This window comes from Diceros bicornis, chromosome 1 (assembly GCF_020826845.1).
Source record: "Diceros bicornis minor isolate mBicDic1 chromosome 1, mDicBic1.mat.cur, whole genome shotgun sequence".
Classification (NCBI taxonomy): Eukaryota; Metazoa; Chordata; class Mammalia; order Perissodactyla; family Rhinocerotidae; genus Diceros; species Diceros bicornis.
Window position 1 is genome coordinate 60,189,574 of NC_080740.1, and position 13,841 is coordinate 60,203,414.

Consider the following 13,841-nt stretch of genomic DNA (forward strand, 5'->3'; position numbering starts at 1 on the left):
TGCCGCAGGCCTTCCTATTAAGAGTTTACTGAGTGTCTGTGGACTGCTGCTGCTTTGTTTTCTTTTCCCCTTTCCTCCCTTCGTTTTTTTCTTCCTTGTCTTGCTTTTAGTACCCGGCACAATTTTATGCATATAGTAAGTATTCACTAAATACCTGTTGAGTGACTTCAACTGTGAGAATGTGTTAATAGTATTGATACAATATTAATTATATTAATTCAGAGAATGAGACAGTTGATAAAAGGCATCATTTTGAGATGGGAGAGATCACCTGGTTCCAGAGACTTCTAGGAAGCTTCTCAGAAGATGAAACTTGAGCCTGGCCTTGAAGGATGGGTGAGATGTAGTTGGGGGAGGCAAGGACTTGGGGGTAGGGGTGGACTCTTGTGATTTGTTGTTTCCATGGGGAACTTGTTTCAATTCCTAGAGTGTGTCACCCTCTCTGGCCTGGAGGCCTTGCCTCACTCTGTTTCCTCTACCTAGAATGCTCCCTCCCTCCCAGCCCCCGTCTTAGTTTAGGTAGTCTGTCCACCTCCCCCCGCCCCCAATGAGGTTAGTTTCCGCTGAGCACAATGAGATTCCCCTTTCGTGACACATTTTGTAATCACATTTTTATCTTTTTCTTTTTACTTTTTAATTAATTTTTCTGTCGAAGTTATACACACATGTAGGTTAGAGTCAAATAGATCTTATAGACGTATTACCAAAACCAGCAGTCTCCTGCTTGCTTGCCTGCTCCTTAGCTCTTTTAGCTGTGTTTTTTTTTTTTTTTTTGGGCTATTTTGGTGGTGTTCTTGTAACTAAATAACATTTATAGTGTGCTGCTTCTTGAGTTTTCAGTTTTCAGCATTTTAAAAATTGACTTACCACTGTGGGATATAAGGAATAAAGCTCTCCTTCGCCACCCTCCCACGACTGCACATACTCCCACTTGCTGTCTCTCCATTTTTCTAATAGACTTCTATCCAAATGTGGTTAGAGCAACATTCAGATTTAGAGTAACTGAAAATAATAAACACTGTTCACAGCTGAAATATGTAGTATACTGAGATTACTTTTCCTTGCCTCACTGGTACTTTATTTTCCCTAAAGTTAATAATTGTTTTTGTTTGCTTAATTTTCTAGGTATATATCATAAATTGCTAGTAGCACAAATTCATCCTCTCTTACCTAATAATCTTAATAGTTTTTTTATATGTTCAAGCACATCAGATATTTTACTGATTTCATTGCAGGAGTGGTGGGGGTTGGGGGGGGTGGGATCTTTCCTGGCCTTTTGACCCGTTCTAGAAGGTTGCTGTCTAGGTCTGCTGTTCAGTTGTCATCCTGGGGATTTCTTTTCCCAATCTTTTTTTTTTTTTTTTTTTTTGGTGAGGAAGATTGGCTCTGAGCTAATGTCTGTTGCCAGTCCTCTCTTTTTGCTGAGGAAGATTAGCCCTGAGCCAACATCTGTGCCCATCTTCCTCTATTATGTATGTGGGACACTGCAGCACATGGCTTAATGAGTGGTGTGTAGGTCCAGGCCCAGGGTTTGAACCTGCAAACCGTGGGCCGCCAAAGCAGAGCGTGCAAACTTAACTACTATGCTACTGGCCTGGCCCTCCTTTCCAAATCTTTTTAATTGAAGCCCCTTTCTGTGATTCACATCTTTCTCTCGGTTTACTGCCTCATTTTCATAGAACACACCCTCCAGTGTATTTCTGAGGAAGAATGCATGGGAGGTTAACTTTTTTTTTTTTTTTGAGACTTTGCACATTTAAGAATGTTTTTTAAATTTAAGCTTCACACTTACTTAGACTTCTGGGTTGGAAACATTTTCATTGAGAATTTTGAAGACATTTGCTCCATTGCCTTCTGGGTTCCATTCTGGCTATTAGGAAACCTAAAGCCGGTTGCGATGTCTGACTCCTTAGATGTGGCCTGCTTTCTCTGTCTGTCTCTCTCTCTGGAAGCTTTTAGGAGCTTCTTTTTGTCCTCAGTGTTCTTCAGTTTCACTATGTTGTACCTTGGTGTGGATCTGCTTTCATCCTTTGTGCCAGGCACTCAGTGGGCCCTTTCGGTCTAAAGCTCATGTCCGTCAGTTCTGGAAAGTTTAAAAAAGTATTTGTTTGATTTTTCGCTGCTTTGATTTTTTTTTCTTCTCTCTTTGTATCTTGGACCTCTTATACTGATTCTTTAAAATTTTTTTAACCTCTTATATTTTTCATCTATGTCTTTTTCTCTACTTTCTATGAGATTTTCTCAATTTTATGTTCTACTCTGATAAAATTTTAATTTATCATTTTTAATTTTCAAAAACTCTTTAATTGCCCCCCCCTTTTTATAGTATGCTGTCTTTGTTTTATGGTTCTATTGGTTTTTTTTTCTTTGCTGAGGTAGATTTGCCCTGAGCTAACATCTGTTGCCAATCTTCCTCTTTGTATGTGAGCTGCAGCCACAGCATGGCCACTGACAGATGAGTGGTGTATGTTCGCACCTGGGAACCAAACCGGGGCCACCAAAGCAGAGTGTGCCAAACTTAACCACTAGGCCACTGGGGCTGGCCTATTTTTTTTTTTCCTCTTATTTCTCTGAGATTATTGAAAGATTTTTTTCTTTCTTGTTTAAGTTTTCATCTTCCTGCTTAGTTGTTTACTCCGCGTTGCATTTATTCTCTTTGCTTTGGTCTTTCATGACTTTTTATGTTAGAAATGTTCATTAGGTGCATAGTGATCTCTGCCTGCTTGGTTAAAAGTACATGATCAGGAAAGGAGTCTGGAAGCTCAGTGTGCTTGGTGGAGCTTCTGGCCAATGCCTCACCATAGCATGACCTGACTAGGCTGTTCCTTTGATTGACAGTGTCTAGGTCTTTTCTCTTGGGCTGGTCAGTTTTCCCAGGCCTGGCTGCCAGTATTCTGGGAGCTGATTGGGGGAAATTGGGAGATCTCAACATGTAGTACCTAAATCTCTCACTTAATCACTCTTTTCTGATATGCTGCCTTTTCTCCTAAACTCTGGTGTCTTCAGCCCAGATCTCTGCTTCACTCTCCTCAGAGAATAAACCTCTAGTCTTGTAATGGAGATCCTGCGAGCTGTGTGTGTGTAACTGCACCTCCAACCTTTCTTTCTGCTTTTAAATCCCATTTCACCCCTACATCCACCGGTATTGATGCCACCAATTCTTGAGCCTTTTTAGGGGTATAGTGTAAGACAGGTTGCTTTTCTGCTTTCTGATTTAGAATTCAGTTTTCTTAAGCCTGCTGTGTTAGTTACCACTTGTCGTCCAGCTTCTAGCTTTCAGGATTTTATTGCTGCTTCCTCTCCTGTTACTTGTCTTTGTAGTTTTTGCCTTAAAATTGATAAAACTTTACTAACATTTTTGGAAGGGATAAGAGGCAAATGTGTGTGTTTAATCTTTAACTGGAACATCGTAATTGTAATTACTTCGTTTGATTGTCTTTTCTTTGCTAAACAGTAGTTAGTGAGGTCAAAAACACCAATCACACACACAAAACCCCAAATCTGTCTTGTTGCTTCCGTATTGAAATCCCTTAAAAAAAAGAAAATACCAATTACATTCACTGTTGTGTCCTCAGACCCCACACCAGTCATGGCCTGACATGTTCATTGAGTAGTGTTAAATTAATCTAGCAGTTAAACGCTTGCATTACGGAACATTCTGTGATGATGGGGTGGAAGGAAACATATGGAATGCTTAAGGCATCTCTCTCTTGGCTCTCATTATTCTTACAGTAGAATGGGACCTCATGACCAGGCCTAAGTTAAGGCAGACTCGCTTGAATAGAATACCTCTTCCTGTCCATAATCTCTGCCCTAGGCACTACTCCAGGCATCATCATCGTATAATAAGCAAACATAACTTTTGGAACTTCTCAGCCTGAGAGAGAACTCTGGTTAGCTCATGGGGCTAGCAGAGCAAGCAGGCTGCAGTCTGCACACGTCCCTGGCTTCTAGACGTGTCTCTGTCACTTTCAGTGTCTGTACATTTGGCTTTACTGTCTTTTTAATGTAGAATATTCTATTTTTTGGATATGCCAATTGGTTGGTTGTATTTATTTATTTATGTGAGGAAGGTTAGCCCTGAGCTAATATCTATTGCCAATCTTCCTCTTTTTGCTGAGCAAGATTGGCCCTGGGCTAACGTCCGTGCCCATTTTCCTCTACTTTGCATGTGGGATGCCTGCCACAGCATGGCTTGATAAGTGGTGCATAGATCCACCCTCGGGCTCTGAACCTGCGAACCCGGGTCACCGGAGCAGAGAGCGCAAACTTAACCACTACACCACCAGGCCGGCCCCTGCCAGTTGGTTTTTTTAGAAGAAAAAAACATTCTAGGAATTACAGTGTGATGAAAATACCAGTTTTCTTTCATATGTACCACAAAAAAATTGGTGTTTTTATTGAACACGGATTTGTACCCATTACACTATGCTAAGTGTTACAGGTTGGATACTAAATGTTAAGTGTTTCTTATTTCTAGAGAGATAAAGGTTGAGATGTCTGTTTTTCTTGTGTTTCTTATACTTTTGTTTCCATTTCTTTTTAAAATTGGTAACTATAGAACCATAATGCTCTTTTCATTTTTATTATGAAATATTGGATCCATATGAAAGGAATACATGTGATACATACGGAAGGACTATGTACCTTATGAAGCATGAAAAGAAACCAAACAGCTGTGAGTTTACAACCCAGGTGCTAGCAGTCTTTTTTGAAGTTTTTTGTTTCCCCCACCTCCTTACTTTTAGCCCAGTTGCTCTGTAAAGCCCTGGTTCTCCTCAGTTCTCTCCATGTTTTATGTGCTCCTTGTGCTAAGTAGGGATGGGGATGCCACCTGCTGCTGACCACTCGTGGAGCCATCATCCCTGTCCCTTCCACAGATATGGCAGTCATCTGCATGTGGCAACATGCCTAGCCTATACATTTATTTGGTGATTTGTAAAGTAATATGAATACTTTAGATAAATGTGAATTGGTAAGTTATGATGGCATTAAGATGAGCTGCTGTTTCTTCAGGTGGGTTTCTGTTAAAGCTGTGCCTCCACACCTGCTTTAGTCAACGTGCGCTGGTAAGGTAGCCACGAGGTGCCACTCACTGTTCACTGTGGGGGTGAGTACCGCGATACACCATGCAAAGGTCCCAGCCTACAGAGGGCTCACAGTCGACATCATGAATCCTCGGCCAGTCTCCTTTCCTCCCCTTCCTGAATTGTTAGTGAAGTATGATTTACACACAGAAACATGCATAAATCATAAATGCACAGCTCAGTGAATTTTCACAAGCTGAACACACACATTTAACTTGTACCCAGATCGAGAAACAGCACTACCAGAACTCCAAAAGCTCCCTTCAGGTGCCCTTCCAGTTGCTCCTCTCCTCGGGATAACTGCTCACTGGCGTATTAGGTTTGCCTGGTTTTGATTTTTATATAAATATAATCGTACAGTAAATGCTGTTGTGTCTGGCTTCTTTTTTTTCCCTAAGATTCTCCCTGAGCTAACATCTGTTGCCAGTCTTCGTCTATTTTGTGTGTGGGTCACCACCACAGCATGGCCACTGACAAGTAGTGTAGGTCTGCACCTGGGAAGTGAACCTGGGCCGCCGAAGTGGAGCGCACCAAACTTAACCGCCAGGCTGCCGGGGCTGGCTCCTTGTGTCTGGCTTCTTTTGCTCAACATTATGTTTGTGAGATCCACCCATGCTGTTGTGCGTTGTTACGGTTGATTCATTAACGTGGCTGTGTAGTATTCCGTTGTATGAAGATTTGGCAATTTAGTTACCTATGCTGCTGTTGATGGACATTTGAGTAGTTTCCAATTTTATGGATAGTGTTGCTTTGAACATCCTGGTGTGTCTTTTGGTGAACATGTGTTTCTGTTGGATATATAACTAGAGTGGCATTGCTGGGTCATAGAGTATGTATGAGTTCATCTTTAGTAGATATTGCCAAACCGTTTTCTAAAGTGGTTGTACAGATTTACACTCCCAGTTTGAGAGTTCTGATTGTTATATACCCTCAACAACATTCGATATTTTCTGCTTTTTTATTTTAACCATCATCTGTGGTTTAATTTGCATTTCTGTGATGACTAATGAAATAGAGCACCTTTTTATAAGTTTATTGGCTATTTGGATATCTTCTTTTGTGAAGTGTCTGTTCACATCTTTTGCCCATTTTTCATTTGGGTGGTTTCCTTTTTCTTAGTAATTTTTAGAAGTTCTTTATATATTCTGGATTTGAGTCCTTTATATGAAAGATATACCTTCTCCCACTCCAGGTTGTTGTCTTCTCTTATTGGTGTCTTTTGAATGAGTAAAAGTTCTTAATTTGAGACGCAAACATGAGTGAACATCTTCATGTCCTTGGACACAAAAAATGCTAACCGTAAAGAAAGAAATTGATAGTCCACTTTTGAAGAACAGTAAAATGGATATGTACTGCTTCTGCAGGAAATTGCTGATAAAAATACGCCAACCCCTGTTATGACCCCAACACTGAGCTGACCACAAAGTAGAGAATATTGACATATAAAAAACAAGTAGAGCCCAGAAGAAACCAGTTACTGTACCTAAGAAACTACTGCCTTTGGTATTTTAGTATAATGGTGTATGGGAATAGGGCTTCTGTCAGTAGAAGTAATGAAAAAGTTATTTTGTCCTTGTTTACAAATGTTGATTTCAATAATTGTACATAAAGCATCATGTAACAAATCTCATCAAATTAACTTTTAACATCCCAAATTATCAGCCTAAGTAGTAGGCTCATATGGCTTGAAATAACCAGTCTTTCTAGTAAATTATTGAAAAAATGGAAGTATTCTTTCAGGAACATTAAGGGAAAAATAGTCAAAAATTGGTGTGATCCTGGCATGTAGTAGTATACCTGGTACAATTTCATTGAATGAAATATTCAGATTTCTAACTGTCCGTGATGAAGGCTGTTATGGGCTACCGCAGAAGAAAAGACAATGGAGAGAACGGAAAGCTTGAATCACAACATATTTATATTTGATTCTACTCCTTTAAGTTATATATCTACATTAATAGCATTTACATATTAAGTACTCTTTCTGCAGTTCAGCTGTTTTTCAGAAATGTTATATAAATCAAACTAATTTAAGTATATTGCTAGATAGGCATGTAGTTTAACAATAACTTTGCATTAGACTGATTTTAAAGGGTTGACTTCTTTTATAATTTTAATATTACGTTATATTGTTTTACAAGTTAGGATTTTAGGAGACATATATATGTATATATGTAATATATCCTAAATATATATATATCTTAATATATACCTACATATATACACACATAAATACACATTATTCTTTTCATCTGTTATTGCATTGACTTTTTAAAGTATTATTCTGATTACTTTGCTTTTCCCTTGCTTTGGTGAATGTTGATTTTTAATTGTGTGTTTGTCTTGATATTAGAAGGCTTTGCATTTATCTTTTCCTTCTGACATGAGAGAGATTGTTGGGGATAGCCTAATCTGGTAGTTTGTTTTTAAAGTTATCTTTAGGTAAACTCTTGAAGTAGAAAAAAATAATGATGTTCATCCTCACCTCTTAAAATAGGTTGTTAGCCAAACTATCTTTTGATTTCTTGATTCTAATTAGATTTCTCTTCAGGAAAGGAGAATATTAAGGATTTCCACCCCCCCCCATGATTAGTTTGCAATTCAGTGTGTTAGTTTTCTTTGTTATTTTCATCCATTCACAAATATGTGTTCGATGTTAAGCTCTGGGGATATTGATGGGATCAGGACCCATTCCCTCCCATTAAGGGGCATGTAGATGTTGATTTAGCAAGAGAATAATGATTTGGAGTAGTTAATTTTGTTTTAAATAAAATTTACTTTTAAATAAAATTATATCGGTTTGTTTTCAAAATTAGAAAATACTCTTACTTTTTTTGAGATGTAATTCACATAGCATAAAATTCATCCTTTTCAAGTGTACAATTCAGTGATTTTTACTATATCCACAAGGTTTTGCAACCATTACCACTATCTAATTCCAGAACATTTTTATCACCCCAATAAGAAACCTGGACCCATTAGCAGTCAGTCCCTCCTCCTTGTTCCCTTCCTCAGCACCTGGCAGCCACTGCTGTCTTTATTGGATTTGCCTTTTCTGGACATTTTATATAAATGGAATCATGCAATATGTGGTCTTTTGTGACTGGCATCTTTTGCTTAGCATGATGTTTTTTTCAAGGTTCATCCATGTTATGGCATGTATCGGTACTGTATCCTTTTTTGGATAGGATGGGTATACCATATTTTGTTTATCCATTCATCAGTTGATGAACATTTTGGCTGTTACAAATAATGCTGCTATGAACATTCATGTACAAGTTTTTCTGTGAAAATATGTTTTCAGTTCTCTTGGGTATATACCTAGAAGTGGAATTGCTGGATCTTTTTATAATTCTATGTTTAACTTTTTTTTTTTTTTTTGAAGAACTGCCAAGCTGTTTTCCACAGTGGCTGCACCATTTTACATTCCCACTGGCAGTGTATGAGGGTTCCAATTTCTCCACATACTGAACAAAACTTATTTTCCTTTTTTATTTTTTTATGGCCATATTAGTGGATGTGAAGTGGTATCTCATGGTTTTGATTTGAATTTCTCTGATGACTAATGATGTTGAGCATCTTCTGTATACTGGTCATTTGTATATCTTCTTTGGAGAAATGTCTGTTAAATTCTTTGCCCATTTTTAAATCAGATTGTCTTTTTATTGTTAAGTTTCACTTCATCAGAATTATTTACCTTATTTTAAAAGTCATCCCCTAATTAATAGCAATTAAATAGAGAACTGTTCTTGAATGTAAAGAATTTGGTGATGTTAGATAACAGTTTACAGTCAATATACAATATACAATTAAAAATCTACAATCTATATACAACAGAAAATTTACAGTCCTCACTAACTTTGGCTGTTTCTGAACCACAAAGTGAAATAGCATCCTCAGTTGTTTACCTAAAGAAATACGCTTGTTTACTTTCTGGTGATTATGCTGTCTCATTTGGTAGGATTTAAAGAGTATGCAGAAGTAGTGAGTTGGTAATGAGAGGTTTAAAAATTGCATTTTAAGGTAAAAGTTTTAGAAATTAACTCTAAAATTAGTAAATGACATTTAAAGCTAGAGTTTAGGCATTGATCCAGGATTTTCTGAGACTTATTGTTAATAACTTAAAAAAGAGATTTAAAACTTATAAGAATTTGCTTGCTATTTAAAGAGAAGTCAACCAAGAAAGAAATGAGTGGTGCAAATACTTGTAACTTTGTGGGTTTATTGGCTAGTTCAGCATTATTTTCCACATGCTTGTTGTGTTTGTGTGAATTATGAGGTGTATTTTGAAACCTCACGTATAAGGATTTGTGGGGGGTTTTTGTTTGTTTTTCTCTTTGTTGTCTAGTAGGGTTTTTTTTTTTTTGGTCTCCCTTCTTAGTAAATAGAGGGAATCCAAGAATGACCTTTAGGTATCGCCACTGGTACAGTTGTAAATGTTGTCCCTTACTTGGGTCTGTTCCTAGCCCTGCCTCTGCTATTGCTTAAAAACAGCTCATTTCTAAATTGAAGATCATCTTTAGAACTACTTAGGGGAGAGTAGTGATGAAGCCTTCTTGCTGGGGTGGGAACTCAAATAAGGATTTAAACCCGTAGAGTATAAGTGTCTTTCAACTTGTTAAATTCAGGTTTGCTTCTGTTAGAACTAGAACCATGTTTGATTTCTTTATGGGAGATTCTTTAAACTGTTGTTTAGCTAAAATGTTAGATATTATTTCTAATAGCGACACTGCAGATAGGATACAGAGGGTGTGGTAAGAAGGAAAAACATCCTTTATTTTAGATGTGCTGTATTTCACAGACGCAATCTAGAGGACAAAACATTATTGGCACCTATTTGTAGGTAAATATTAAAAAGTAAATTCAGGATGATCAAGGCCAAGAGGTACCACAGCAGATTGTGATATATCTAGAGAACATGGAAGAGTTTAAGGGTTCTCCTGGGGAGTCATGACAGTGTGCTCAGAGGAGCATGGATAATCAGGAAAGTGGGAGTGAAGGCACAGCCTGGGGTGAGGTAAAGAGAAAGGTCATCTGAATTTTCAGATGATTGAATTATTCCTGTCTCAGTGATGGAGACATAGGTAATTTTAGGTAGTTTTGTACTAAACTCAGTACTTTATATGGCGTGCATAAGTAATTGCATAAATCTATTTAGAAAAAATGCCGTTTAAATCTTATTTGGGGATAAGTAAAATTGATCAGAATTTTGGAAGCGTTGCTGATTTCTCGAGGCTTAGTTAAAAAAATTATATGCTTAAAAACAGAAAAGAATCCCGTCTCCAACAAGTATTTATTATCTGTCGCAGTTACACAATCAAAGGATCCCCCCACCTTCCCAATAGCACTGTGCAGGGAGTGAGCAGAAGGTCCCACCACTTTTCAGAGCTGCCTCTCACAGTGTCGCCTACAACCAGGGTTCTGTGACAGGTAGGTTGGACTCAGGCTCCCAATGACCCAGTTGATAGAAGAGTTTGGGCATCTTTCCAGTGCCAGCCCCAAAGTGACAATGTTTATTCTCTGAGAGAGCCTCAGAGGAGAGCCGGAAGATCCCTGAGCCCCAGGGATGTGGCAGGGAGGGCTGCACAGGAAAGGTTTCCAGGGACAGAATAGGGGAACCTTAAAAATACATTTTGAGGGGCCGGCCCCGTGGCTTAGCGGTTAAGTGCGCGCTCTCCGCTGCTGGCGACCTGCGTTCGGATCCCGGGCGCGCACCAACGCGCCGCTTCTCTGGCCACGCTGAGGCCGCGTCCCACATACAGCAACAAGAAGGATGTGCAGCTATGACATACAACTATCTACTGGGGCTTTGGGGGAAAATAAATAAATAAATAAAATTATATTAAAAAAAAAAACATTTTGGAACCAAGTAACCAAGTTCATAGCCTTATAGATAAACCCCACTATAGTTCCAGTGCACATGTCCCCCCCTTCTTAGTGAATGCCTGATCTGTTTGGCTGACAGAGCCAAATTAATGGCCATAGATGCCCCCCGAGTGTAAAAAGGTGTATATACTTAGGGATTCTCTTGTTTAGCAAGCTGTTATTCACACAGATGGTGGTCACTAAATACTTTTTGAAGGTGATTGCCTCTTTTCCTCTCACATGGTAGTATTTATTTTAAGGACCTTTCCTGATGGAGCCTAAACTAATCCACCAGCATTATAAAAAACAAGCCCGAGTTGGGAAGCCTGTATAGTGAGGTCTTGGGATCATCCCAGTATGTGGAGCCTCCATAGTCACAGTGGGTGTTTTTTGTTGTTTTGTTTTCACTTTCAGTTGGAAATAATATTAGTACACGATTCTAAAGTGGTGAATTTTAATGGAGCAAAAAACTTCACCTGGAAATGTTTCTTTTTTCTTCACTGAAGAGATATGTGGGTTTCTGAGATGGTTGGAATGTCTTTGTTATCTGTTACCCTGGTGTGGGATGATCAAATTTCACATTTCCAGGTTGCTAGGAGACAGTAACCTATCTTGTAGATACCGGCATATAAGACCTCTTTATTCTTTGGACTTCTGTATTTCTTAGAATTGTCATGCTTCCTTTCTAAAACCTAAATTATGCAGAGGTAACATAATTATTTGACTAAGCTCAGGAAATATAAAATCGGTCAAAAAATATCAAGCTAGGTAACATTATTAGCTGCAGTATATTAAGGCAACATTCTTGAAAAGTCCTTATTTGCCTGTGTTTTTGCTGCTGACTTTTTTGCTTCTTTTCGAGACGTTCCTGGAGCACAAGAGTGGTTAGGTGGGAGTAGGGTCGGAATACCCTGTCTAGATCTTCAGATAATGTTAAAAGTATTCCAAGTGAACCATGGCCCCGGTTTAAACTCTATTTAAATAATTTACTGATTTGGTGTTCCGGTAACACTGGGCTTTACTATCGCTATTTTGACTATATGCCTTCCTAAATCATCTTAGTTACAATACAATTATTTTGGGAGTGCCTTAAGTTTAACATTAGATTACTAGAGTTCAAAAAAATGTGCCCAGATGGTAGTGTTGATGAAAATTTGGCACAAGAATTCATTTGAAATTGAATGCTTTGCAGCATTAATCAGAAAAGTTTGGTTGGCTTCTGATTTTGAATAACATAGGGATTGGAGACTGAGATGGTTGGTTAAAATTTAATGAATTAGAAAGCTCTACTTCATGTTACCACAGGTCAGGCTCTCTGTTTTTCTGTTTCGATTCAAGATAGAGTTCTTTGTAGTAGTTGGTTTAGAGGGGTATGTGTTTTTACAAGTGGCTCAGTTGGCTCTGTATATCATGATGATATACAGCCGAGACCCAGACCACCAAGTCAGTTACACCGATGAATATTCTGTTATTACTCTACAGATTGACTCCCATTCACAACCAGTTCATCTTTTAAATGAGCTGTAGTCTGTTGTCACACTGGAAAAATTAAGTCATATGTCTTTGTTCTCTGAAGATGGGTTGGGTAGACTGTCCAGACTGGCAGTGGCAGGAAGACACACTTTCAGTGTGAGTTGTTTAAAGTAACTGGAGCTGTAGATTTTACCAGCAAGAAGGTTGCTGAGATAGGGAAGAGGAAGATGTATTGATAGGTTATATGAAGAATTAGGTAGAATTTTATGTTTTTGTAAATGTCTCTATTTAAGATTTAATTTCTATGTGCAAACTGAATATGATGGTAAACCTTGCTTTGCTGTGTTTTGTTTTTGTCTTAACAGATTATTACTAGATTATTTTTCTAACTTAAAAATTATACAAGTGATAAATGTTCATTACAAAAAATTAGAACATACATATATAACATCAAAAAGGAAAAATTCCCCTGTGATCACATCATCTGGAGATAAACTGTAAACTGTAGACATCTATCATTCTAGATTTTCTTTCCATTATATATCTGTCTTTCAGAACCAAATTATATGATGTGTACTGTTTGGTAAATTTTGCTTTTTTCATGTAACAGTACAGCATGAATGTCTATCAAATTTTCTTCATTTTCATTTTTTATGGCTGCTTAGTAGTTCTTTGTGAGATGAATTGTAATTTATTTAATACATCCCCATGATTGGAATTTAGATTGTTTGTAATTTTTGCTGAATTGGCATTTATATTTACCTTTTTTGCCTGTTTGATTATCTCCTTAGAATATGGGAATAGAATACTTTGTGAAGGATTTGCACATTTTAAGGCTTTTGAAACATATTGCCAAATAGCTTTCCAGAAAGGCTATTCCGGTTTTCAGATTCTTCTCTGTCTAACTGGCTTTATACTTGCATTAAAATGTGAAATGTTTATTTAGTTGCAGAATGAGGAAGAGCCTGGAGAGCCAGAGCAGGCTGCCGGTGACGCTCCTCCACCTTACAGCAGCATCTCTGCAGAGAGCGCAGGTAGGTAACGGGGCGAGGTGACTGCTGAGCTCTTGAAATGCACTTAGCCGTAGACTTTTGTCTAGTAAGTGTTTACGGGTATTTGCCTTTGCCTCAGCTGTCCTTAAGAAGTCTTGCACGTTATTTTTAGTTTGTAGCCTGAGGTGAGAAAAACTCATTACTATTCTGAAAAACAGATAAAAACCCCATTTCAGTGTGGCGTTTTTACAGAACTCAATTTTATTCCAACAGACTCTTAATATAAAGGAAGTAGAAATTCAGCAGCCAGGTGATCACCTAATTTTTGTCCTTTTTGTAGTTTCTTCATTAGCTGTTTTGCTCTTTGTGTTCTAGTACCTATGACTTGGTACTATAGTATGTTAGATTTCTTTTGTGCTAGTAA

General features: G+C 38.1%; 1 protein-coding gene across 2 annotated transcripts in view; it reads left to right on the forward strand.

Moving 5' to 3' along the window:
• The window catches only part of NDFIP1 (Nedd4 family interacting protein 1), a 63,040-nt gene that overhangs the window by 28,008 nt on the left and 21,191 nt on the right, over window positions 1–13,841 (forward strand). For both annotated transcript variants that reach the window (XM_058542953.1, XM_058542961.1), the window contains exon 2: window positions 13,372–13,459. In XM_058542953.1, coding sequence (XP_058398936.1) covers window positions 13,372–13,459 — 88 coding nt within the window. The remainder of the gene's footprint in view (window positions 1–13,371; window positions 13,460–13,841) is intronic.